Here is a 21487-nt window from a genome sequence, read left to right on the forward strand (position 1 = left end):
CTGTTCGAGCCTCTGGCGAGCGAAATCGTAATGGTCGTGTTGGGAATCGGCAAACAGATTCACAATCTGCCCCTTGGAGTTGGGTCTGGTCTGATAATGAATGTGATAATTAATGGCGAATATGGAGTTCACAGGGACTCTGTACACTACCCAACTCACCACCTCATCTAGGTATGTATTGACATGATGTGGATCTGGTGTACATGGCCACGTAGACGGATCACATAGGCTGTTTTCCAATCTTCACTCTCCGTACCTGAAGGGCAACAGAGATTCCCATTATCTCAGTTGGTGTCCATTTTTCAGGGAGACCTCTCTACTTTGTCTATCTGTAGTAGATCCCGAAAGACGTTGACAAAATATATGGTCGTTTTATGTGTACTTGGTACCTGGGAGATCTACATGCAATATATATACACAACATATTTCATGTATAATCAACTCACTCGCTTCAATATTTAGCTAGACTCCACGAGCCAAAACATCCACATCAATAAACAGCTTTATACATACTACACATACAAAATACAATTTATTTCACCTATTGAAGTCACGACGGAGGCGATGATTCATAGCAGGATGGCCTCTGATTGGCCGAGAACCTCCCAGCGTTCCGCGATAAAAAAAACCGACCAACTCGATATCACCCCAGGATGACGCCAGCGATATTTCATTTTCAATGATGCAAAATGCGCAAGAGGTCACTTGAGGAGTCCAGGGCAGGCGCAAATATGTCGCCCGAGCCCGATAGCAATGGCCTGCTGCCCATTCACGACCTGCTCTCCCCTGGCGAGGAAGAGCACGGTCAACCATCCGGACCCTCTAAGAAGCCTAGGAACTTCATTGCAACTGTTGTAAGTAACCCCTTGACCTTACTTATTGTATTCTGCGATACACGCAACTCGTCCGGAGACCTCTAACTCTAGTAATAGGCGTGTGAGACTTGTCGCTTGAAAAAGACGAGATGCGATGAATCGCGGCCGAGGTGTGGACTATGTAAGTCGCTTGGCCTAGAGTGTGTTTATAACGAGCGTAAATCTTCAAAGTAAGTCACCCATGGTAATTTTTATTTCGATTGCTTATACGTGCAGACGCGATCAATCTCTCACGATGATCATGAGCACTCTCCATCGACTAGAGACAAAATTGGAAACAATACCAACATCCATCTTGAGTGATCTACAATCTCTTCGGAGCGAGATCCGCACTCCTGCTCATGAATCGCAGACGCAGTTATCGCCGGCCTTTGGCGACGATGGCAATCAACGTCTACTAATGCTGCCCACAATTGGGGATAACTTCACACCCGCGGCAGTTGGGGAAGGAGACGACTTTGAATTCGAAGAGAACCAACCAAAACCAGACTCTGCGGGCCGGATCTCCATCTCTTTCAGTCAGCATGGTGTCATCTTGTGGCCTGGAGCCAGACAGATCCTCCCGAAGCAGTTACTCGCCGCATATGAAATGCTTGGGAAAAACTATGTCATTGATCTGGAATCAGCACGACCTCCGCTACCGATGTTTATCAGCCCCTACCCATTACAAGCGGGAGATCGCTGGCTAGAACTACTGCCGTTGGCAATGATTAGGGGTTTGGCGGATGCGTTCTTCAGTGTTTTTAACCCCTCCACGCCGATTATGGACAAGGGTTTCTTCTTTTCTTTCACCTTAGGCTCAGCTATGGAAAGTAGCTTTGGATATAACCTAGAGAGCTGTCTGGTGCTTAACGTGCTAGCACTGGGCTGTCTCGCTGTTCTCGCTTACCAGGAGGGGAACTACCCTTTACCAGGCACCCAGGGCCATCGATTTGAACCGCCAGAATGGATGAATGTGGTATACGAAGAGCAGCCTGGACTGCGATTTTTCAATGAGGCTCGGCGACGTGTCGGCTTCTTGATGTGCGACAATGATATCCAAAGTTGTCAATTCTACCTTCTTTCCTCGTACGTATCCATGCCCAAGCTTACTTCTATATACAGATCGATACTCACCTTCTATAGTGTATATTATAACCAAATTCCTCGTCCGATGGATTCTTGGACGATGATTTCTCGCGCTGCCACCTGCTGTCTATCAATGTTGACGAAGTGAGTCCTATACATTTGAATACCTAAAACAATACTGACTCGTATACAGCCATAATGTGAATTTCGATGAGTGGGAAGGCGATATGAAATCCCGCGTATATTGGAACTGTCTAATGAACGAGACCATTCTCGTACAAGAGCTGCACCTCCCCTCAAGCGGCCTCTCCCGCCTCGAAGAACAAGTCCCAATTCCCAAATTCATCGGCTTCGAAACGACCGGCTACGCCTCAAACCGTTTCAACTCATCAAGCGTAGTCGACGACTCATACTTCCAATATCATTTCCTGGCCCAGGTAGCCCACCGCATCATCCTCACGCGCATCCGCCATTCCCTCTACTTCTACTGTGAGTCATTCTGCTAGACACCCAAAACAAAAGCCAAAACTCATCTAACACCTGTTCCCTATTTAGCCGACTCAGGAACTTTCCCCCTCCCAGCCATAAACTCAGAGCTACATCATCAACTAGAACAATGGCGCACCAACCTCCCACCAGCAATCAAATTCAACAACGCCCCCTACTCTTCCCACCCAACCCCAGCAACTCCCTCCATCCACCCATCCCCGTCCGCCTCAGTAGCATCCCCAGCGCACATGTCTTCCCCAAGACAAAGACAGACAGATCCGAACAAGCCATTATCCGCGGCAATAGCAGTAGCAGATGCCATGCTCAAAGGCCGACACATGATCGCGCGCTTCCACATCGGCCGCCCGTATTTATACAAAGCTCTCCGAATCCCGCATCTTCTAACAGACGAAGACTTTTTGCAAGTACGAAGCGGTCTCCAGAATGCAATGGACTGGCCGGTTACCCAGGGCATCTTCCGGAAAATGAAGAGCTGTATTCCGATTAAGTTTGCGTTTTGTTCACAGTGAGTTGCCCTTCTATATTTCAACAAAACTATATTTTCGAACGGGTTTAGCTGACTTTTCTTTCGAGATTCTTTGGCCAAATCCTGCTTTTCTATTGTATAGCCCATTCGCCGAGTGCTCGTGTCCGCGAGACACTGCCTGATGGATGGGAACGCTGGAATGAAGAGATGCTAGGGTTTTTGGAGGACTGTGCAGCGCATAGTCCGGCCATTGCGCAGGATCTGGATCTGCTGCGGTATTTATGGCCTGAGAATTAGCTACTCTGCGCTCTATGGGGTAGGTTATATTCTTTATTCTGAGATATACATAGCCCTCTGTTCATCACTATCTCCTTTTCAACTACATCTTTGAGGATTTGTTTATCTGCGTATGGAGTTGAGTGGGTTACTCACAGTGTACTATTGTGTTTGTGTTAGTAACTTTTCCAGTGTTTTCAAAATCTAATGTTTGAATCCAAATCACATTTAGTATAGCCATGTCTATATACGAGGGCGAGGCCTCATGTATTGTGTAGCATCTGCTTAAGGAAGGGTATTGCGAAAAATCAAAAGGAAAACTAGGAGTCCGCAGAATCTTGGCTGACCACCCACGCGAGGAAATCAAACGGCGCATCATGCCATGGTGAACACATCAAAATTGATTGGCAGACGCATGTCAGAGAGCCCAATCCTCGGCCGATTCCGAGCTTGCAATGAAGGGTTTGTCAATTTGTTTGATGGAATGGTCACCGCAGAGGATACTGCGAAAAAAAATATGGTTAGTGAGATGCACTACTGATAAGCTATTAGGGAAATAAACATACCAAGCTTCAGCGACTAGTCCATCTAATTCTTTAACAATCTCCTCACGTCGTGAGACAGAGATATCGCCACTACTGAGCTGCGCCTGCAGGTCGCGAATATACTTTTTCTTGCCACCAGCGCCCTCCAAAACCTCCCTACCCAGACAGTCACTGTGGAAAGCATGCTGGCAGGGAAAGACGAAGAACTGACGGCTGAGCACAGGTAGCGAGCAGATCCAGCACCTCTCACCTGGTTCAACGATCGCGTAGCGAGTATCGAGACCGGAAATTTCACCACGGATCTGACGGGCTGTCAGGGCTGAGTTATCCATTTCCTGGCGGAGCGAGTCAATGTGGCGTGAGTAATCCTCCAAAGCTGTACAGATTTCATCTTTGAAGTCATCGATGACAACGAAATCGGGGAAGAATGGGATCAAGTCCTCAATGCGGAGCAGCTCGCAGCGGCGCAGGAATTCAATCGCGTCTTTGATGCCCGTGCCTGGTTGGCGAATCTTCTTCTCAGCGACAAGGAGCCATAGTTTTTTACGGAGCTTGTCGTTGCCCTCTGGGCGGTCTGCGACGATGGCGGCAAGTTCTATGTCATTGTGCTCCAGGGCTAGCTCTACAGCCTGCAGATACTGTCCCATTGTGCTGTAGATGTGAATGCAGGACTGAATTCGTTGATTTTGAATGCATAGGCGAAGTGCGAAGTCTGCATCGTATGGAGGGGGGGATGCTGGTTGTGATTGGAGATAAGTAAGCAGTCCAGCCTCGGATGAGGAAGGACTGGAGGCATGTATTGAGATAAGGGTGTTGTGGACTGCTGCAGATGGATTTGGGTGGTTGACAATGATGAAGTTCAGATACCGGACGGCTTGGTTCTGGCTGAGGGAGGAGACGCTCGCAGATTTGTTGTAATTTAACAACGCGGGAATCAGTCGCTCAGGGTCAAGGTTCGTCTGTCGCATCAGAATATCAACCAGGTCTGTTGGCTTGTGTGTCATCAGCACACTACTATATTTGTAGAACACATCGGCTTCGCTTTGCCGCTGCAAAACCTTCAAGGCTTCCAGCCATTTCTCACGCTGAATCCAGTACGATAGAACGTAGTTGTAATCGTTTGTAGCAGTTGCGAAGAACAACAATTCTTCCTCCCGCCCGTGGCTGCTGATAATATCGTATACTGTTTTCTTGTCTAAGTCTGCTTTGTGGCTGCTCACAAACTCTTGGAACTCAGCTCGAATGCTGCCAAGCTGATCCTTGATTTCTCCGGTGCTTGTGCCTTCTGCCAATTCAGCCTTGGTGGCGATATTGTCATCGAGAGAATTCAACTTTGACATAAACAGTTCCACAAGCCAGCTCGCCACCATGATTCTTTGCATAAGCGAGGCCTTCTTGTAAGTTGCCAGCTGGGAGAGGAGGTAATTGCGCAAAGCATCATGCTCTTTATGGTCAATCATAGTGAGGCAAACCTCCTCGAACCCTTTGCTGCTCTTGCCCCATACTTTGGCTGCCTCAAGAAATTTACCTTTGCGTGCCAAAAAGTCACCCAAGGCAGTCATAACAGCATCCCGCTGGGCAGCACCACGGGCATACTGAAGGGCCTCGTCGAACTTTTGCTCTTTCAAAAAGATCTTCCAGACATCTCTGTCCTCATCACCTGCTACAACTTCAAAAATGGCCTGGCTGGTGAAAAGCCAATATGTATTTTTGGTAAGATCAGTCAAGAGGCCCAGCGCACTTTGCCCATGTTCCAACACAGGTTGATCGTGGACGATTTCCTGGCTCAGACGATTAACTGCGACCACCCTACCCCCGACAAGTGCTAGAACATGCCACTGTGACAGAGTCATGGCAGAAATCGGGTCTTGTATCAACTTGCGCCCTCCTCGTGGAGATTCCGATGCTGGAAACATCGAGCGCGCAAGCATATTTGCGGTGTTGAATGGTGACTCCGACGCAAGCCGGCCATGGTATATCCCCTCGGAACTGAGCCACGCAAACTGCTTTTCGGCATACCCCTCGGCCTGGTAATTCTCAGCAATTGTAGGCGAAATTACCAGCGAAGATGGCGCAGAGCTAGATGCGTTCTGAGCTTCGTGGATCACTGGCATCTCGCGCTGGAAAAGCTCCGAATACACGCCGCTTTCCCTCCCATGTCTTGAAACTCCTGTCCGGCCAATGAAATGCAGCAGCTTCCCATAGGTTGCCACAAGTACCCTTCTTTGATCAGGTTTAGATGGCACCGGTTCCACCGAGACCCCAACCACTGGAGAGGCGCCTGGCACCTGGTAGACCGGGGTTGTATACTTCTCCTGCCGGTAGCTGGAGGGTTCAATATAAGTTTCGTAGACGTTGCCATCAGTGGCACCAATGAGAATCTCACGAGTAGAGGCAGTGGGTAAAGAGGGATTCCAAGCAACGCTTTCGATTGAGACGCCTTTCAACCGGGTCAAAGGTTTCGGTTGTCGCGACGGTGACTGAGCGTGGAGATAGTAGTTTTCGCCGAGTGTCGTGGTAATGATCAAATGAGATGCCGAAGGGTCGAGGAACATGCGCCGAATCACTCCAACTTCTGAGGATTTCTTGGGGAGATCGATGTCTGTTGTTCGTGGGCACGGTTAGGTCAACTTGTGGCTGGTATTTGCTGCGGGGAAGGTTCGGAGGCTTACCTTCGACATCTTCAGGGGAATCAAGATCAATTCGAAGAATTCGATTGGTTGATAAAGCTAGCACTAGCACATTGTTTGCGACTTGGGCTGCGACGAAGTCTGCAGCGACGGAGAAGGCCAATTGTACCCGTTCAACGTCGAACATGGGGAGGGAAGAGCTCGGTGACTGCATCAAGTTGCTCGGAGCAACATAACTGCTGGATCCGTCCAGCGCCATGGTGCGCTAGCTGTAGACACACTATGTCATGCCGCTCATACAAAGGTTAAGGCAGGTTGAAGGTCTTGCGGGTTGATGCAGGACGGAATGGGCTCTAGAAGTCGAAGGAATGCGGAGGCCCCTGGTGCCTTGACACCTGAGGCGTAAACCATGTATCACCAAATCAGAACTACAAAAATACAGTTACCTTGAGAGATCCATATAACACAGCAAAACAGAATCATTCGTGGACAGTTGATTTCAACATAAATTCACAAACACCGGAAGTCACCGCTCATGCATCATGGGTATCATCAATTATGAAACATGCAACAGCTGGACTGGGTATCTCAAAGAAAAAGAAAAAAAGTAAATCCTGACATCAACGGCCTGGCTCACATCACTACACATTCCCGGTCCAACTTCTTGCCCTTCTCCTTGGACTTCTCTTTGGACTTCCCTTTGTATCTCTCGCGATCCTTCGTTCGGCCTCTTCCGCGCTTCTCCTTGTTCTCAAGGGCAGCTGGCCCCAGTTTCATATCGTCCACAGTATCATCAATCTCCAATGCAAATTCATCCCCTTCTTTTGCCTCATTAAAGTCATTGTTAACTTTATCCCGACTCAGTCGTTCGGCAAAGCGTGAAAATGTGGCACTAATTCGATTTTCACTCGTTTGGCTGCCAGCACGGCTTCCGGGGGTACTCCTGGCCGAACGAGATCCACGGCGTGAAGATGATGTTCCCTTGGTGCTTATTTCTTCCATTGATGCCAGCCTAGGCGAGGATGATGGAACAGACCGCGGCTGAAGACCGGTTGGATTACTGATTTCTGAGAATGCTATGCTGGGTCGCCTTGCGATGCTGGCTAATGTTGGCGCATCAGTCTCGCATGGCACCGTGATTTCAACACTTGGTCGGTCAGAAGAAAGGTCTTCGAGGCTGAAATCCACTTGATCAGCTAGTGTACTGCCATCTGAAGCCCGCGATGACGGTGCATTTGGGATGCTGGGCGCAGATGGATCTTCGCCGATAGGAAGAATTTGATAAAACAGAAGATATGGAGATTCGGTCTTCAAGGCTTGATCAATATCAACCAGTGTGACTCGTTCTGCGGCGAGATCATCAAACCGCATCCAGTGTTTTGATATCTCTGTGGCTTGCGGACCTGTGGTCGCATGAGTGCCAGTATTGGGGCAGCTAGTGCCTCGAACAAGGGAAATGTAATGCCCCGAGTCCACCGAGTTGCCCCTGTGGCAGACTAGAGCCTGCAAAGAGAGTTTGAAGCTCCCAAATATAGGAGCATTCGCATCTAAGTTGTCATCTTGGATGAAATGTGGTAGGCCGATCTCGGTTGGTATATCAATGTGTGTATTAAGTCTGATTGCTCTTCCGTCTGGCAAGAAGGAATAGCGCTTCAGGCACATCCCAAGAATCGGCCGTTTTGAAGAAAAGTGTGCTGCAACTTGTGCGTCGTTTGTTGGTGTATTGTCGGTATACCACGCTGAGCAAGATCAGGTCAGTTCATGCACAACTCAAAGAACAGAAGTAGGAGATGACATACGTATCAGGCTGAAGAATTGCCATGCAGGCATCATTACCTCTTTCTTGTATGAGCCCCTGCGCGGTAGCGTATCTCCACTGGCATCTTGATCTGCCCTGGTATCTTTGTCCGTTTTTGAATCTCCTGTGTTTGTATCCTCACTTGAATCAGGAAAGAACCGCTCTCGAACAATACTCCCACGCCGACCAGGTGTCCGAGATGCCTCGAGGGATTCGGTGAACTCGCTGAATGATGACCAGGGGTTTTGTTTTTCGGCCCGCGGTGTATCTGCTTGAGTAGGAGACATAGTGGGCGTGGTATCAATCTCCACTGTTTCAACATGTGAGGTGGATCCCTTGGATATGGAGAGTGAATCCATTGATCTGAGCGAGCTAGCAGTGTTGCGTCGTGCCATGTGTCGTTTGACTTCGATCATGTTGTTGAAGTATGCTTCCAGACAGTCTTCCAGTGTAAGTGACTGCCCATCAGTTGGCTCGGGAGGTATGGCAACCTCAAGAAGCCTCTCATTGACGAACTTATGGTCATCACTTTCATCCTCCTTTCCAGTATGATAGATGTCCATCTTCAAAGTCAGAAGTGGCAGCTCTAACTTCTCAGTAATGAAAGTGAATGCTTCTGAAGCATCCTGTTGCTGAAGTTTGGCCGCATCTTCCCAACCACATTCTGCTAGGGCTTCCTGTAGGTGTTTTGTCTGAGGCAATCTAGTCAGTACCAATATGAAATAGGACAACCACAAATGTTAGAACTGACCATATCTGTGGTTATGAGCTTTCCTGATCGCAGCAAATTCACCCATAGTCTCAGAAGGATTGCAAGTTTTCGACGAGGCTCATCATTGAAGGATTTGTACAGAATGGCCTCAAAGCAATCGAGACGCGCAAACATAGCGAATAACAACGCGTCCAGATAGCATGTGACACCTTGACGATTCTCTGCACCCAGGAGTTTCGTGTTAGGTGTGTAATTCCTGATAATTCCTTCAATAGAGTCTTCTAGCAGAAGCAGCAGGCTGAATGCCTTCTCTGTATCGCCTTCGGTGGTCTGTAATGCATAAATCATATGCTCTTCCTCTATCGCAATAATTCCAAGCTGTTTAAGCCGCTGAGCGAGGGCTTTGACCTATGTGGGTTTAGAATATTAGACAGGTGTAAGCTGACCGTCATACGCTTGGGCCCGTACCTTCTTCTCCTGATCGTGGTTATCTTCCAGTGTTGTCTCTGATTTGAAGATTCCATGAAACGTAGGACGCGAAAGTATCTGAGATGCCTAAGAAGCACAAAACATTAGTCAATCTAAGATCTTGGATTTTGAATCATCGTAGCGTTCTGTACACGCATACCTCTTCTTTGCTTTGCTTGCTCAACTTGTTGTGCCGGTCGCGACGCGTGAGAAACCGATGAATTCCACTCATGATTGCGAATGAAGGAAATGAAGAACACTTCCCAGAGTAAACTTTCTAGACTGAAAAGAAAAATCCCAAGATTAAAGACATGCGGGGGATCAGAAGACTTGTAAGATAGCTCCCGAGCTTAGTCAAGGCTGCAGGATTTGTTAGAAGTGCGCACCAGATACATCATAAGCAAAGCTCGGATGATATGAGCACGCGTCAATAACAAGTACATAGACCAGACGAAATGATTGGAAACTTGAACCTCCAGGTGATCTGCGGGGCAGAGTGGGAACAGGAAGCTCGCCCCTTTCTGCCTTAGGCGACAACCCATGCCCTAATTAGCGTCCCACCGCCCCAAGAGGGCGGTGACAAGGGCTTAGAACTTCCAGAACTATAGAACAATGTGGTCATACATGTAAGTGGGATGTACTAGGGACAGTAATGGCAGCATATTCAAGGTATATCATTTTGTTTCCTCATCTAACCCAGTAGGATTGTCTTGATCAGCAACACGTTCATCCAGTTGACGTCAGGTTCAGACAGTGTGTTCTATAAATCGAGCTAAAAACAACCTAATCATGGCAGTCTATGATCTGTATACAGCATAGACCTGATTTGAATCCTAAACCCCAGCCTAAGGCTCTTCTTGGTCCGCGAAGATACTACATCCATGTTGAGAGGTTAGGGTTAGGACCTTCATATAGGGCCTATAAGCTAGTAGCAATGTCTACTTATAATTTAGTCACACATGTCCTTATTGTCCCTCGTTTCATGATTCAACTATAAATATAAAAATACAGGTATCAAATTGCCATCCATACCTTCGAGTCTTCTCCTTTGCCTTCTAGCGAGGTTGGTTCCCCCTATGTGGTCTATTTTGGTCAGGCAAACATTGCTTGTTTCCCACAAAGATCAATCCTCAGGACAGGTCAAGATTCTGAAGAAGTGGGTTCATGGATCTATGAATTAGTTCCCATCAAATTTATTACTTTTTTGTGTAGTAAGTGTCGTAAATGACCTCGGGAACAAGTCCCATTTTTGGTGATCGAGATTTGGTCAAATCTTCGCGGATACAGGAAGCATTTGCCCTAGAAATGAAAGTGGACAGCTCGGTCAGTGCCGAAGAAATTAAAATGCCATTGCTCAAGTAAAAAGACAACGTAGGTGATCAGTTATCCAAGATCTGTATGACTAGATGCGTGTGTGGTGGATATGGTGCCTGTTTTATAAGGCGCTAGTATATAGCTCACGTGACAGGACTATCCGCGCGAACAATTTTTGGGAAGGGTCCGGGATGATCACCAACCCATCACACCACATTTCTCACAGAATGGCCGCCAGAGAGCCATCCAGATACCTAACGAGGGCACTGCCCCGGGCTTCTGTGCCATCAGTTCGCCCTCAAGGCTTTTTATCGCGCCGCAATGTCTCCGACGAAGCCCCGGCGAGACGTCTGTCGGACCACTTGACCGATCTGGAATCGGCTTCGTCTCTGTCAACGAGCGTCCCAAACAGCGCGGCATCATCATTCGACCCACTTGCACGGGCAGCTGCTCGCAAGAACCAGCTTCCCCGAGGCCGGTAAGAGCACTCCGACTACACCTCCAGTCATGCGCATCCGCAGCCATGAAACAACATCGAACACATTCAATGAACAATACCTAATTGCGACTCCATTACAGATACCAATTCCGCTCTCCTAAATACAACCGTGGTCCCCTTCACCCTCACCAACCGCCGCCACCATCCCACCCCTCCTCCCGGCTGTTCGTCCCAGGCCCCTTCTCCGCCCCCCGAGCAGAGCAAACCTTCGACTCAACCGTCTCCCCCGACATCATGACCCTGTGCTACGTGCACACACCACCAGGCTTCAAGCCTCCCCCGAAATCCGCCCGTCTCCGCGAATGGGACGATAGCTCGCCATACCACAAGAACCGTGTCCTCCGCGGACCCCGTGGCGGCGACGTCCTGCGTCTGCTCCGCAAGCCGATCAAGTTTAACAACATCCCGGAAGTCGAGCGCATCACAATCCACAGTTATGTTAAGAACGCCGCGGCTGAGAGGAACTCGTCTTGGCTGCACGTCGCTGGTATTGCCGTTCAGGCTATCTCCAATGTTCGTGTTGAGACTTTCAAGTCCAAGTCTAACGTTGCTCCTTGGGGTATTGCGGCGAACCGTGATTCTGTCGCTGTTAAGGCTGAGCTGTATGGCGAGAACATGTACCACTTCCTTGGTAAGCTGGTTGACGTTGTCTTGCCCCGTATCAAGGACTGGGAGGGTGTCAAGGGTTCCAGTGGTGATAGCAGTGGTAACATTACTTTCGGTCTGGTGCCGGAGAATGTTGCATTGTTCCCGGAGCTTGAGGTCAACTACGATATGTAAGTGTGCCTGTGATCCACGTTCTATTGTGTCAAGACTAACCCAGCTTCATAGGTATCCCCCCAAGATGATCCCTGGTTGCCACATCACTCTTCACACTACAGCCAGAACTGACAAGGACGCGCGACTCCTCCTGAGTGCCATGGGCATTCCTTTCTACGGTAAGATTGTGAACTAGGCTGTTTTTACCGGGTGAATACTTTTGGTCTTTATTATATCTCCTTTTGGATAGTCTTGAGATATCCAGCATGTAACTTTAGAGATGACCTACATCATGGTCGTTGTGATTATTCAGAATCGTGTACTATCTTTGGCTTAAATTCAATCTACATTTACAGCGAGCAACAGTGCACAGGATGATTGGAAAGTGACAACAGGAGCCTTTGCTCAGTTGCATCAAGTACTACTGAGAAAGCCCATAGCCGAGATAATCGTTCAATGGACAGTACAGTCACCATCATACGTAAAATCATATTACATACATGCATCGATAAGACACAGGAGAGAATAAAGGGAAAGAAGCCCGTGGCTACCGTTGATTATGCGATAGGCGCAGCCAGGAACTCGCATTGGAGCAGTTCATCGGCACTAGGACGCTGCTCGTACTCCAGGTGGAAAGTCATGTCGAGGAAATCTACAGCCTCTTGGCTCACGTGGTCTGGAGCAGGGGGGGCGCGCCTTGTTGCTGCCGATAGCGAAAATAGCTTGCAGCTGACTGCAGTCTGGGAAGGGGTGGGCCCCAATGAACATCTCGACGACGAGGCAGCCCAAACTCCAGATATCGGCTTTCTTGGTGTGCGCAGTCTGCCGCACGACTTCGGGTGCCATCCAGTACACACTTCCCTGGAGGGAGGTGCGGTGGATATGAGAACCAGCGCCGCCACTGGCGCGGGCACCTAGGAGGTGGGATGCTTCGACACGCTTGGAGATACCGAAATCGGAGATTTTAACGCCGCCCTTGTTGTCAACTAGGATGTTGGCGCCCTTGATATCACGGTGGATGATATCCCGGCCGTGGAGGTATGACAGACCGGCCAAGATTTGTCGAACGAAGTTCTTGACAAGGGGTTCTTGGAAGGTGTTGTATTGCTTCAGCATTGTAGCAATAGACCCGCCAGGCACATACTCCAGGAAAATGTTAAGGTACTGGTCGTCGGCGACGGTGCCAAGATATTGCACAATGTTCGGGTGGGACATGCCTTGCAACAGCTCGATCTCGTGCTTAAGAGCATTGACCATGAGGTTCTTTCGCTGGTCGAACTCTGTGCCTTGAGTAGCAGATGGGATTTCAACCTGCTTGACAGCCATAAGCTCTCCAGTAATAGCATGGAGAGCCAGATAAACGCTTCCGAAAGAACCCTCGCCGATCAGAGATCCCTTCATCCAATTCTTTGGTGCAAAATTATTTCCAGCCAGGAAGTCCACAAGACCATCATCCTCCTCCTCGCCATCTTCGGCGACAATCATGCTCATGCGGTCATTAAAGGAACCGCCATCTGTGGCCGCAACACTGAGACTCTCAAAGCTCTGGCGCGACTGGCGCGAGGTATTTGGTTCGTCGGAGCCACTCTCAAAGGAGACATATGATTTCCGGTTAGGCTCAGTGGGTGACTCTTCCTGAAGTGGCTGAAGGGAACTAGATGCAATAGAATCCCGATATGAGGCTTGGGGTAGGTTGAACTTGGAGACTGAGATGGGTCGCGGGGCTCGTACTGCCTGTGCCACTCCAGGGCCGTGGAGCCATGCATCGGCAATGCTAGGAATCGGAGGCAACTGGGGCAATGGCGGCAGAGGAGGGGCATCTTTCATACTTGAGGCAACGCTGTAGTTGCTCACGACACTCATACGACTTGCGGCACGACTCAAACGTTGAGATCTGCGCATGGTCTTTTCGATGTTTTCTCGGTCATGACTGGGGAAGAACGATTGTAGTTCGTGAATAATCATCTCACTTGGAGGTCTCTGTCCGAAGAATGAACGGAGTTTAGCCACAGGATTGCGTTCATTGTTCGGTCCTTGCGGTTCGTCAATACTTGATGTGGAGGGGCGATGTCGAGGACCCAGCGGAGAAAGTGGCTGCTTAATGTTATGCCAAGATTCGCCAGTAAGTTGCTGGATCTTGTGTTTCTGGCGCTGATTGGAATTATTCAGAGCGTGTTGATGGGTGGCCTGGCTTTCATCATACGCAAGCTGGGACGCACGACGAAGCTCGTCTTCATCAGGCTCCCCAGCATGGATCTTCCGTAAAATCAAGCGCCCTCGCTCGGACTTGTTGTAGCCATCACAGATTTCCATCAGCTCCGATTCGGTGAGCTTCCGACAATTTGACAGTTCTGGATCCAATCCGTCCAACACATAGAAGCAGTAATTTCTGTATTGGTGTTCAGGAAGCTGTAGTTTCTTCAACACACACAAAATCACTTCATCCGGGGTTCTGCAATTCCGAATATCCAAGACCTTGGTTTGTCCACCGGTGTGGATTACACGGATGACAGGGGAGTTTGTCGGGAGGGGTCCCATTGTGAGGCCGTCAAGACTAGGGTTTCGAGGATGGGAACTTGGACGACCTTCGTTCGGAGTACCGGGGTTTCGGCCAGAGCTTGAGCCACCTGAAGATGGATGATTAAGGTAGTCCTTGCGCCATAGGCCTCTTTCAGAGTCCCCGGCGGGTGGCGACGCAGGTTGCGACAGAGACTTGGAATTCAGATAGCCATCATCAGCCAGCTGAGATGTGCGTCGGTATGGGAGGCGGGAATGAGTATAGCGGGAGGAGTTTGAAAGCGCCGTGGCTTCGAGCGCAGCTAAGGTATTCTGTATCGAAAATTAGCCTAAAGCAGATGGCAATGCCAATAAAACGGCACACAACCCACCATGTTTTTCTGTTGTGACGTTGTTCCGGATTTGTTTCTGAGTTGCTTGATAGCGACGAAGATGCGCACTCGGTCGCCCACCTTCTTGATGCCCATTTCTTGCAGGATCTTTTGGTCGCATTCGAGTAGATTGTCCCCATTGAAATTGTTGGCTGTATATCATTAGTGATATGCTGGGTACAAAGGTCGAAACGGCCGTGCGTAAACGTACCTCTAAATATCGACTCATATTGTCCGCATTTGATGCTGTGAAGCCAGGCGACCACTCGTCTCTCATCCCAGGCCCTGTCAATAGTGAGAACCACTGCCGAGTCTCGGTCATTTCTCCAGAAAGCTTACCGGACTGATGACAGTTCATCTAGCCCCTCCGAAAGCTCCGACTTTGTTGGGCTGACAAACCCCATCCCATCATGCGCTCTTGTAGCCGTCGCGGGTCTTTGGGATGAATTGGTGTGATATGCGGTCGGTTGCTGGGATGCAGAGACACTCGTAGGTGCCGAATACTGCTTAGGAGCCAACATGGCTAAATCAGGTCAAGCAAATCACTGGGATTCACGGGCCGGTCGCTGGCGATTGAGATAGCGTACTTTCTTCTCGACTCTCGAAGGTGCTTTGCGTCAAGTTGAAGGGATCCGAAGAAAGATGCGGCGTCGGTCAACACATAATCCCGGTTCCCTGATATCCAGTCAGCCGCATGTTCCAGGTTGTCGCTCCCGGGGGAGTTGATGAGGGGTAGAGACAACAGAGAACCACAATGAATAGAAGACACTGACCAGGGTAAAACAATTCCAGCACGGGCGGAATCGAAATGAGGGACGTCAGTGCAACTTTCCGTCTGAGCTTTTTTGGGGGGGCGAGATCGGGGCCACTTTGGTGATCGGGTTTATCGAGATAACTCCCCACTTGGCTGAGACTATTCACACAAAAGTTGGGAAGTTAAAGGACCGCGAGATGGAGTTCTAGTTGGAGTTCCAGTTGGAGTTTGAGATATGAAACGTATATGGCTCCAGGGCTGGAACGGATTCTCTGACTAAGTTACATACCTGCCTTAGAGGCCCGGGCACCGTATCAAGGGCTAATATTTCCTCGCATGTCTATCTCTGAGCTGTCTCATACTCGTTTCATCTGAAAAATACATAAATTTCCTGAGCTTTCCTATAATAGCTACTTTGATGACTTGCGCTTGTAGCCTTTAAGTACGGAGTACTCCGTAGCACTTTATCAGGTATTCTGCTTATATATTTTATCAAATGGCCTGTTCAACCCTACGATGCTCATGTCTACGGAATTTTGACTCTATACTCTCCGTATCCCGCTAGCACTTGCTCTGTTTTTAGAGTACACACCATATCTGTGCTCAAAGTCTGGGTTTGTGAGCTATATATTGGAACTCCCCCTTGCCGGTCAATATAGATGACGAGCTAGTCATTTTGGTCGTTATCCACCTACGGGCAATGATTTAGCCATCTAGCTCGCTTGTAGGGTTTGTGTTTCTAGATCTTTGGTCTGAACCCTATAAGATAGCTCAAGCTGTCACCATCCTTTCGCTACAGTTTCTGGCTCAAGGTATCTGATAGAGATTAGCTTACTTTTCAGAGATATTTTTCTTAAATTTCACTTTGTTCCATTTGAGCCTAACAGCGGCGATAAGGCACTAAAACGGAAAAGTGGTACCAGCCCCCACTAGTGAAACACCGCGTAGGCTTTATAGGGTGAAACTGTTCAAGTCTACGGAGTATAACGGAGTATAACGGAGTAGGCCTGTCTTAGATCAATTTTAGTTGATCTGTAAACATTAGTGGGGATCCATTGAACTCAATTAAAAGGGTTGTCTCCAGGGCTCTAGGAATTAGGTCAGCATCCGGAGTATCCATCCGTAGGTAAATAGGTATATATCCAGTATCTTTGTACTCCGTAATAGCTGTTAAACACTTACCTGCAACAAAGGTAAGAACCATCTGCCTAACAGCCACCGCACGAATGTTCTTATCCTTTGCTCATCTACTACCCTATGTTCAATGGAAAGAACTCAAGCCTTATGAAGTATCTGTGGTTTTTCTCTACCACAGAGGAACCTTGCACTAGGGCATTTAGATAGAAGACCTTTGTATATCTTTTCCCTCACGTCTTTCACAATACCTAGGCTACGAAGATAATATATATCCCAATGCTTCACATGTTTCAGCCGACCCTATCTATACCGGACAATTTGCAATCAAATCACGCTCTCCGCACCAGTGGAGACCCGAGCGCATGCTTACCCGGCCTAGGCATTAGGAGTAAGCAGGCTCATCTCCAACCCATTTCAGAGGAAGGGACTAGACTTGTTCATAAAAGAAGTTCATATGTACTCTTGTCTATATCTTTCCTATATAGTGACCATCACGTGACTGTCCCCTCACTGTGGGGGTCCAATTTCCCCGCTCAAACAGCGCGGCCTCAAATTCTTCCCCTCTCTAGTGCGCTCCCCCATTTCTCCCCAAAACCCCACGATGGAGGACGAAAAGTCAGCCAAATCAAAAAGAAAGGGGCTGCTCACCGAAAGTCCCTGTCGTGTGAATATTGCAGTCGATCTTTTGCTCGCTTAGAGCATCTCCAACGCCATCTCCGCACCCGTTGAGTAACCTTTTGCTTCCGATTTGGAATTTGATATCTAATGTAGGACAACAGATACCAAGGAAAAACCCTTCTCATGTGACATCTGCTCCAAATCATTTGCTCGGAGGTAGGCTTGGTGTTGAAACCCGAGGAATGCCAATCGCTGATCAAGATAATTTTGCAGTGATCTTCTAGTGCGACATGAGCGATTAGTTCACCCGGCCGAAAGTGCAGCCAGTCGAGAACAACGAGTGCAAAATGGTCACGAAAACAGCCATGAAATACCAATCCAGTCCAACCTCATCCAACCCGCCCATCATGAGTCGCGCATGTTAGAGCTTGCAGATGCCATCCCAGTCCACACCCAAGTGCCTCCTCCACCACCTGAAGTCCAGGTTCAAACTCCATCAATTATAGAGACCCCTCACTTCAATCCATCCTGGGGATATGATTTAAATCTTTTATCTCATGCCGCAAGCCATGTCGCTTTGGAGGGTCAACAGGAGAGCCTAGAGTCCATGAGAAAACCTCCACACACAATCGCTTCTACACCACAACCACTTCCCCAGATCCAGGAGAGAGCAATTGCCGATAATTATGGTGTAGAGCCTTCGATTCTCGATCTCACTGATCTTGGGGACCCTGTCCAGGATTTCACAGTTTTCCTGGAAAGTGTGGGACTATCCTCCGACTGGGACTCAGGCGTGTTCTCGTCGGTCGAGGAGCCCATGCTACCGCCAGGTATGACGATTGATTCGAAACCCCCCCGTGAGACGATAACAACTCGACTTGGCGGGGATATCATGAATGACTCGCGGGGGCCCGCGGAAGACCACCCGTCCTTCTCGAATTTCGGATCCCGCTTGCCATCACTGCAACCGGAGTCTCACGAAATGGACGATCGTATCGGCCTGGCTGACGAGAGTACGCGACCAGCATGGGACATCTCTAATGCAGATCGCCAAGCGTTCATTTCGAAACTTGAAGAGTTTTCATACGTTCTTCCGAAAGGGTTTGTTCCGCCATCACGGCATGCTCTATCTCGGTTCTTTGCCGGGTATATCAACGGATTGAATGAACATCTTCCGTTTATACATGTCCCTACGCTATCGGTTGCTAAAGCTTCCCCTGAACTTACGCTAGCGCTGGCAGCTGCTGGTTCACACTATCGCTTTGAAAACAGCCGGGGCATCGACCTTTTTCATGCAGCGAAAGCAATTTTATTGGAGCGACTTCGTCGGCGAGACAGCAAGCAAGTGCCACAACCGTCATGGAACTATATATCCCCCCCATCTGGGTTTCATAACTCTCGTGGTTCATCGATGATTTCTAACACGGCGAGCAGCCCTTTCCAGCATCACCAGCAAATTCCAAATGCAACACTCAATTCGTCAATATACACGCCGGATGACTCGGATGCTCATATGGAAGTGATTCGAACATTTTTGCTACTGACGGTCTTCGCCTCCTGGGAACGACATCCAGAGCTCTTGCGGGAGATTCTCTCACTCCAGAGTACTTTGGCGAGGCTTGTACGTGAACATGGCTTGTCTGAAGCTCCTCCCACACCAGACCCTATCAGCTGGGAAGAGTGGGTACGGAGAGAAGGCAACAGACGTACAAAGCTTATTGTGTACTGTTTTTTCAACCTCCACTCGATCATGTATAACATTCCTCCTTTGATCTTGAACGGGGAGTTGAAATTAAACATGCCGTGCTCTCATGAGCTCTGGAAAGCAAGCAATGCTCCACAATGGCGTCGCGTTCATCGCACCAGGCAGGCAACAGACGTGTCTTTCCAAGAGGCCTTTGCCAGGCTCTTCCTAAAATCATCCATGTCACTTCCGTCGGCACCCATCTCTCCCCTTGGAAACTATATCCTCATCCACGCCATCATCCAACAGATTTTTTTTGCTCGCCAGCTCTGTCTTTCCGCGCCTCAAATGCAAGGCACTAGTTTGAGACAAGATGATTTGAATGTGCTAGACAACTCATTGAGCGCATGGAAAGCTCTATGGAAGCGCACACCCGAATCCAGCATCGACCCCCAGAATCCGGCCGGTCCTATTGCATTCACATCCACAGCCTTATTGGGGCTTGCCTACATCCGTTTACATGTTGACTTGGGTCCCTGCCGCCATCTCATCACACAGGATCCAGCCCAAATTGCAGCTGCTCTGAACGATTCGCCTGCCATTGCACGTAGCCCAAGGCTGATTATGGCGCTGCTTCACTCAGCCCATGCTCTTTCAATCCCCGTACGACTGGGAATTGACTTTGTGGCTAGGACACATTCGTTCTTCTGGAGCATTCAGCATTCGCTCTGTAGTCTGGAATGCGCTTTTCTGCTTAGTCGCTGGCTACTTGCCATACCCACAACACAGTCGGAGCAAAGATTGTCGGAGCATGAGCGGAAGTTGCTCTTGTGGATCAAGAGCATGATGGACGAAACCGAAATGGCGGTTGATCCTCCTGGCGCACCGGATATGGAGTTCATGGCGAATCCTTACAAAGTGCGCCAGCTTAGTGTTGCGATTGTCCGCGTCTGGGCGCGGACTTTCAAGGGCAATACTAGCTGGGCGATTGTTGATTTGGTCGGCTCTAGCTTGGATGCCTACGCGGATCTTTTGGAATTCTAGTTTGAGTGTTTTGAGGGGTTTGCTACTTGGCAGGCCAGGCCTGTGTTCTATTGGGCAGAGAACCACCAGGTGCGGTCAATATCGGCGTTTGCCACGATGGTGCACGGGAATTGGGCTTTATGCTTTATGCTCTATGCCTAGTCCGCTCAATTTTGGCACAAAGCTGCAACTGACGTCTCTGCGAAAAAAAAAATAATGGTCTCTCAGGAATGGCCATACTAATGATCCTATGTTTTCTCTTTTGGATGATGTGTGAGGGAGTTTTGTGTATATGGGGGATTGGGACTTCAGGTTATTTGGGTTCAATGTTTGTTCGATCTATATGTATTATGACTTCGTCACTTGCTTAGTGCTGTCTATACCCTACCGCTATTTGCTGTGGACAATAGCAACTGCTTATCTTGTTTTTTCCCTTAGAGCTTGCATATAGTGAGATCTCAAAAGTAACTCTTCTTTCCATTGCTCATTATCTCATCTCTCATAGGGACCCTGGAAGGGCTGTGTATCTAAACAAAAGGAAGTTCGAATACTATTTGCCAGGCACCTTGTTGCGATTCCTAGTAACACTTGCAGGCACGAACTTCAGAGCAGACATAGACTTTTCCAGCTCGTCAATGTCCATTTCATTTGGTGATTTCTTTTCAGCAATTGCTGCTGACGATGGGTTCGATTGGGACAAGCTTCGGCGCCGCAACCTGCCCTCCAAAGCAGACGACGTTGATATGCGTCGTCTGTGACTGTTCATAGGTCGCAGCATAGACGTTTGTGTATCGACGCCATCATTGACAATGTAGAAGTTGTAACTCTGTGGAGTGTGTTAGTGACATAGGGACTCTATTCTGATCTAGAACCATACCCGGGGAAACATGTGCTTGTCAATAAGATGTAGCCGTCGTTTCTGTGGGGTGGAACATTTGCGCTCACAGTCTTCGATGAAGCATCCGAACTTTGCTTTTCATTAGTAAAGTGAGTAAAACGACTGCTAGGCTTGAGCTTACAGTCTTGTCGCCACGGGCTCGCCGCGCAGCAGCTAACGGGTCATGATTCTCCTCGATATGTAGGTTAAGCAAATGACCAGTGGGGAAGTTTTTGCTGCACTCGGAACAACGGTTGACATGAGACTGAAGGTAATGGACCTCGTAATCCTCGTAGGATGTGAATGATAGCGTCTCGCGGTGAGGCGGTAAGGAGCAATGCATCACCTCGGGGAGGTAGTTTGTATCACTGTCGATGAGCTTGTTACGCTCAGAAGGGGGAGTTGTGGTATTCACCGCGACTGAGGATACTGAGGTGGAATCTTGATCGAGAGATGGAGATCTCGAGCTTCGGGATCGTTTCGACATGGTCTAATTCACCTTGCATATATGGATTGATAGGTCAACTTGAGGGTACGGAAGAGTACAGCGACCATGCAAGACTTTAGTCTCTTCCACTCTCCGCCT

At 48.8% G+C, this 21487-nt stretch overlaps 7 protein-coding genes across 7 annotated transcripts; 3 read left to right on the forward strand and 4 right to left on the reverse strand.

Annotated features, from left to right (window-relative positions):
- Positions 1–689: 689 nt before the first annotated feature.
- N7500_007204 (uncharacterized protein) lies at positions 690–3216 on the forward strand (the record flags this gene model as incomplete). The annotated part of the gene is made up of 7 exons (XM_056678348.1): positions 690–854; positions 933–1045; positions 1092–1943; positions 2001–2087; positions 2137–2432; positions 2499–2958; positions 3027–3216. The coding sequence occupies 7 exons, from the start codon at positions 690–692 to the stop codon at positions 3214–3216; spliced, it is 2163 nt and encodes a 720-aa protein (XP_056533348.1).
- A 397-nt stretch (positions 3217–3613) lies between these two features.
- On the reverse strand, positions 3614–6629 carry N7500_007205 (vacuolar protein sorting protein DigA; the record flags this gene model as incomplete). The annotated part of the gene is made up of 3 exons (XM_056678349.1): positions 3614–3698; positions 3762–6342; positions 6413–6629. The coding sequence occupies 3 exons, from the start codon at positions 6627–6629 to the stop codon at positions 3614–3616; spliced, it is 2883 nt and encodes a 960-aa protein (XP_056533349.1).
- Positions 6630–7003: 374 nt separating this feature from the next.
- On the reverse strand, positions 7004–9580 carry N7500_007206 (ubiquitin C-terminal hydrolase family protein; the record flags this gene model as incomplete). Its single annotated transcript, XM_056678350.1, has 5 exons — positions 7004–8109; positions 8170–8860; positions 8920–9288; positions 9349–9435; positions 9509–9580. The coding sequence occupies 5 exons, from the start codon at positions 9578–9580 to the stop codon at positions 7004–7006; spliced, it is 2325 nt and encodes a 774-aa protein (XP_056533350.1).
- Positions 9581–10889: 1309 nt separating this feature from the next.
- On the forward strand, positions 10890–12116 carry N7500_007207 (mitochondrial 54S ribosomal protein uL5m; the record flags this gene model as incomplete). Its single annotated transcript, XM_056678351.1, has 3 exons — positions 10890–11140; positions 11242–11937; positions 11993–12116. The coding sequence occupies 3 exons, from the start codon at positions 10890–10892 to the stop codon at positions 12114–12116; spliced, it is 1071 nt and encodes a 356-aa protein (XP_056533351.1).
- Positions 12117–12477: 361 nt separating this feature from the next.
- N7500_007208 (STE11 family mitogen-activated protein kinase kinase kinase) lies at positions 12478–15329 on the reverse strand (the record flags this gene model as incomplete). The annotated part of the gene is given in 5 exon segments (XM_056678352.1): positions 12478–12572; positions 12592–14749; positions 14809–14960; positions 15020–15093; positions 15148–15329. 5 exon segments carry the CDS (start codon positions 15327–15329, stop codon positions 12478–12480), a joined length of 2661 nt encoding a protein of 886 aa, XP_056533352.1.
- A 1971-nt stretch (positions 15330–17300) lies between these two features.
- On the forward strand, positions 17301–20045 carry N7500_007209 (fungal specific transcription factor domain-containing protein; the record flags this gene model as incomplete). Its single annotated transcript, XM_056678353.1, has 2 exons — positions 17301–17314; positions 17591–20045. 2 exons carry the CDS (start codon positions 17301–17303, stop codon positions 20043–20045), a joined length of 2469 nt encoding a protein of 822 aa, XP_056533353.1.
- Positions 20046–20574: 529 nt separating this feature from the next.
- N7500_007210 (Zinc finger C2H2) lies at positions 20575–21388 on the reverse strand (the record flags this gene model as incomplete). The annotated part of the gene is made up of 3 exons (XM_056678354.1): positions 20575–20850; positions 20902–20991; positions 21044–21388. The coding sequence occupies 3 exons, from the start codon at positions 21386–21388 to the stop codon at positions 20575–20577; spliced, it is 711 nt and encodes a 236-aa protein (XP_056533354.1).
- Between the last annotated feature and the right edge of the window lie 99 nt (positions 21389–21487).

Source organism: Penicillium coprophilum (assembly GCF_028826855.1).
Source record: "Penicillium coprophilum strain IBT 35676 chromosome Unknown utg000004l_segment0_segment0, whole genome shotgun sequence".
Taxonomy (NCBI): Eukaryota; Fungi; Ascomycota; class Eurotiomycetes; order Eurotiales; family Aspergillaceae; genus Penicillium; species Penicillium coprophilum.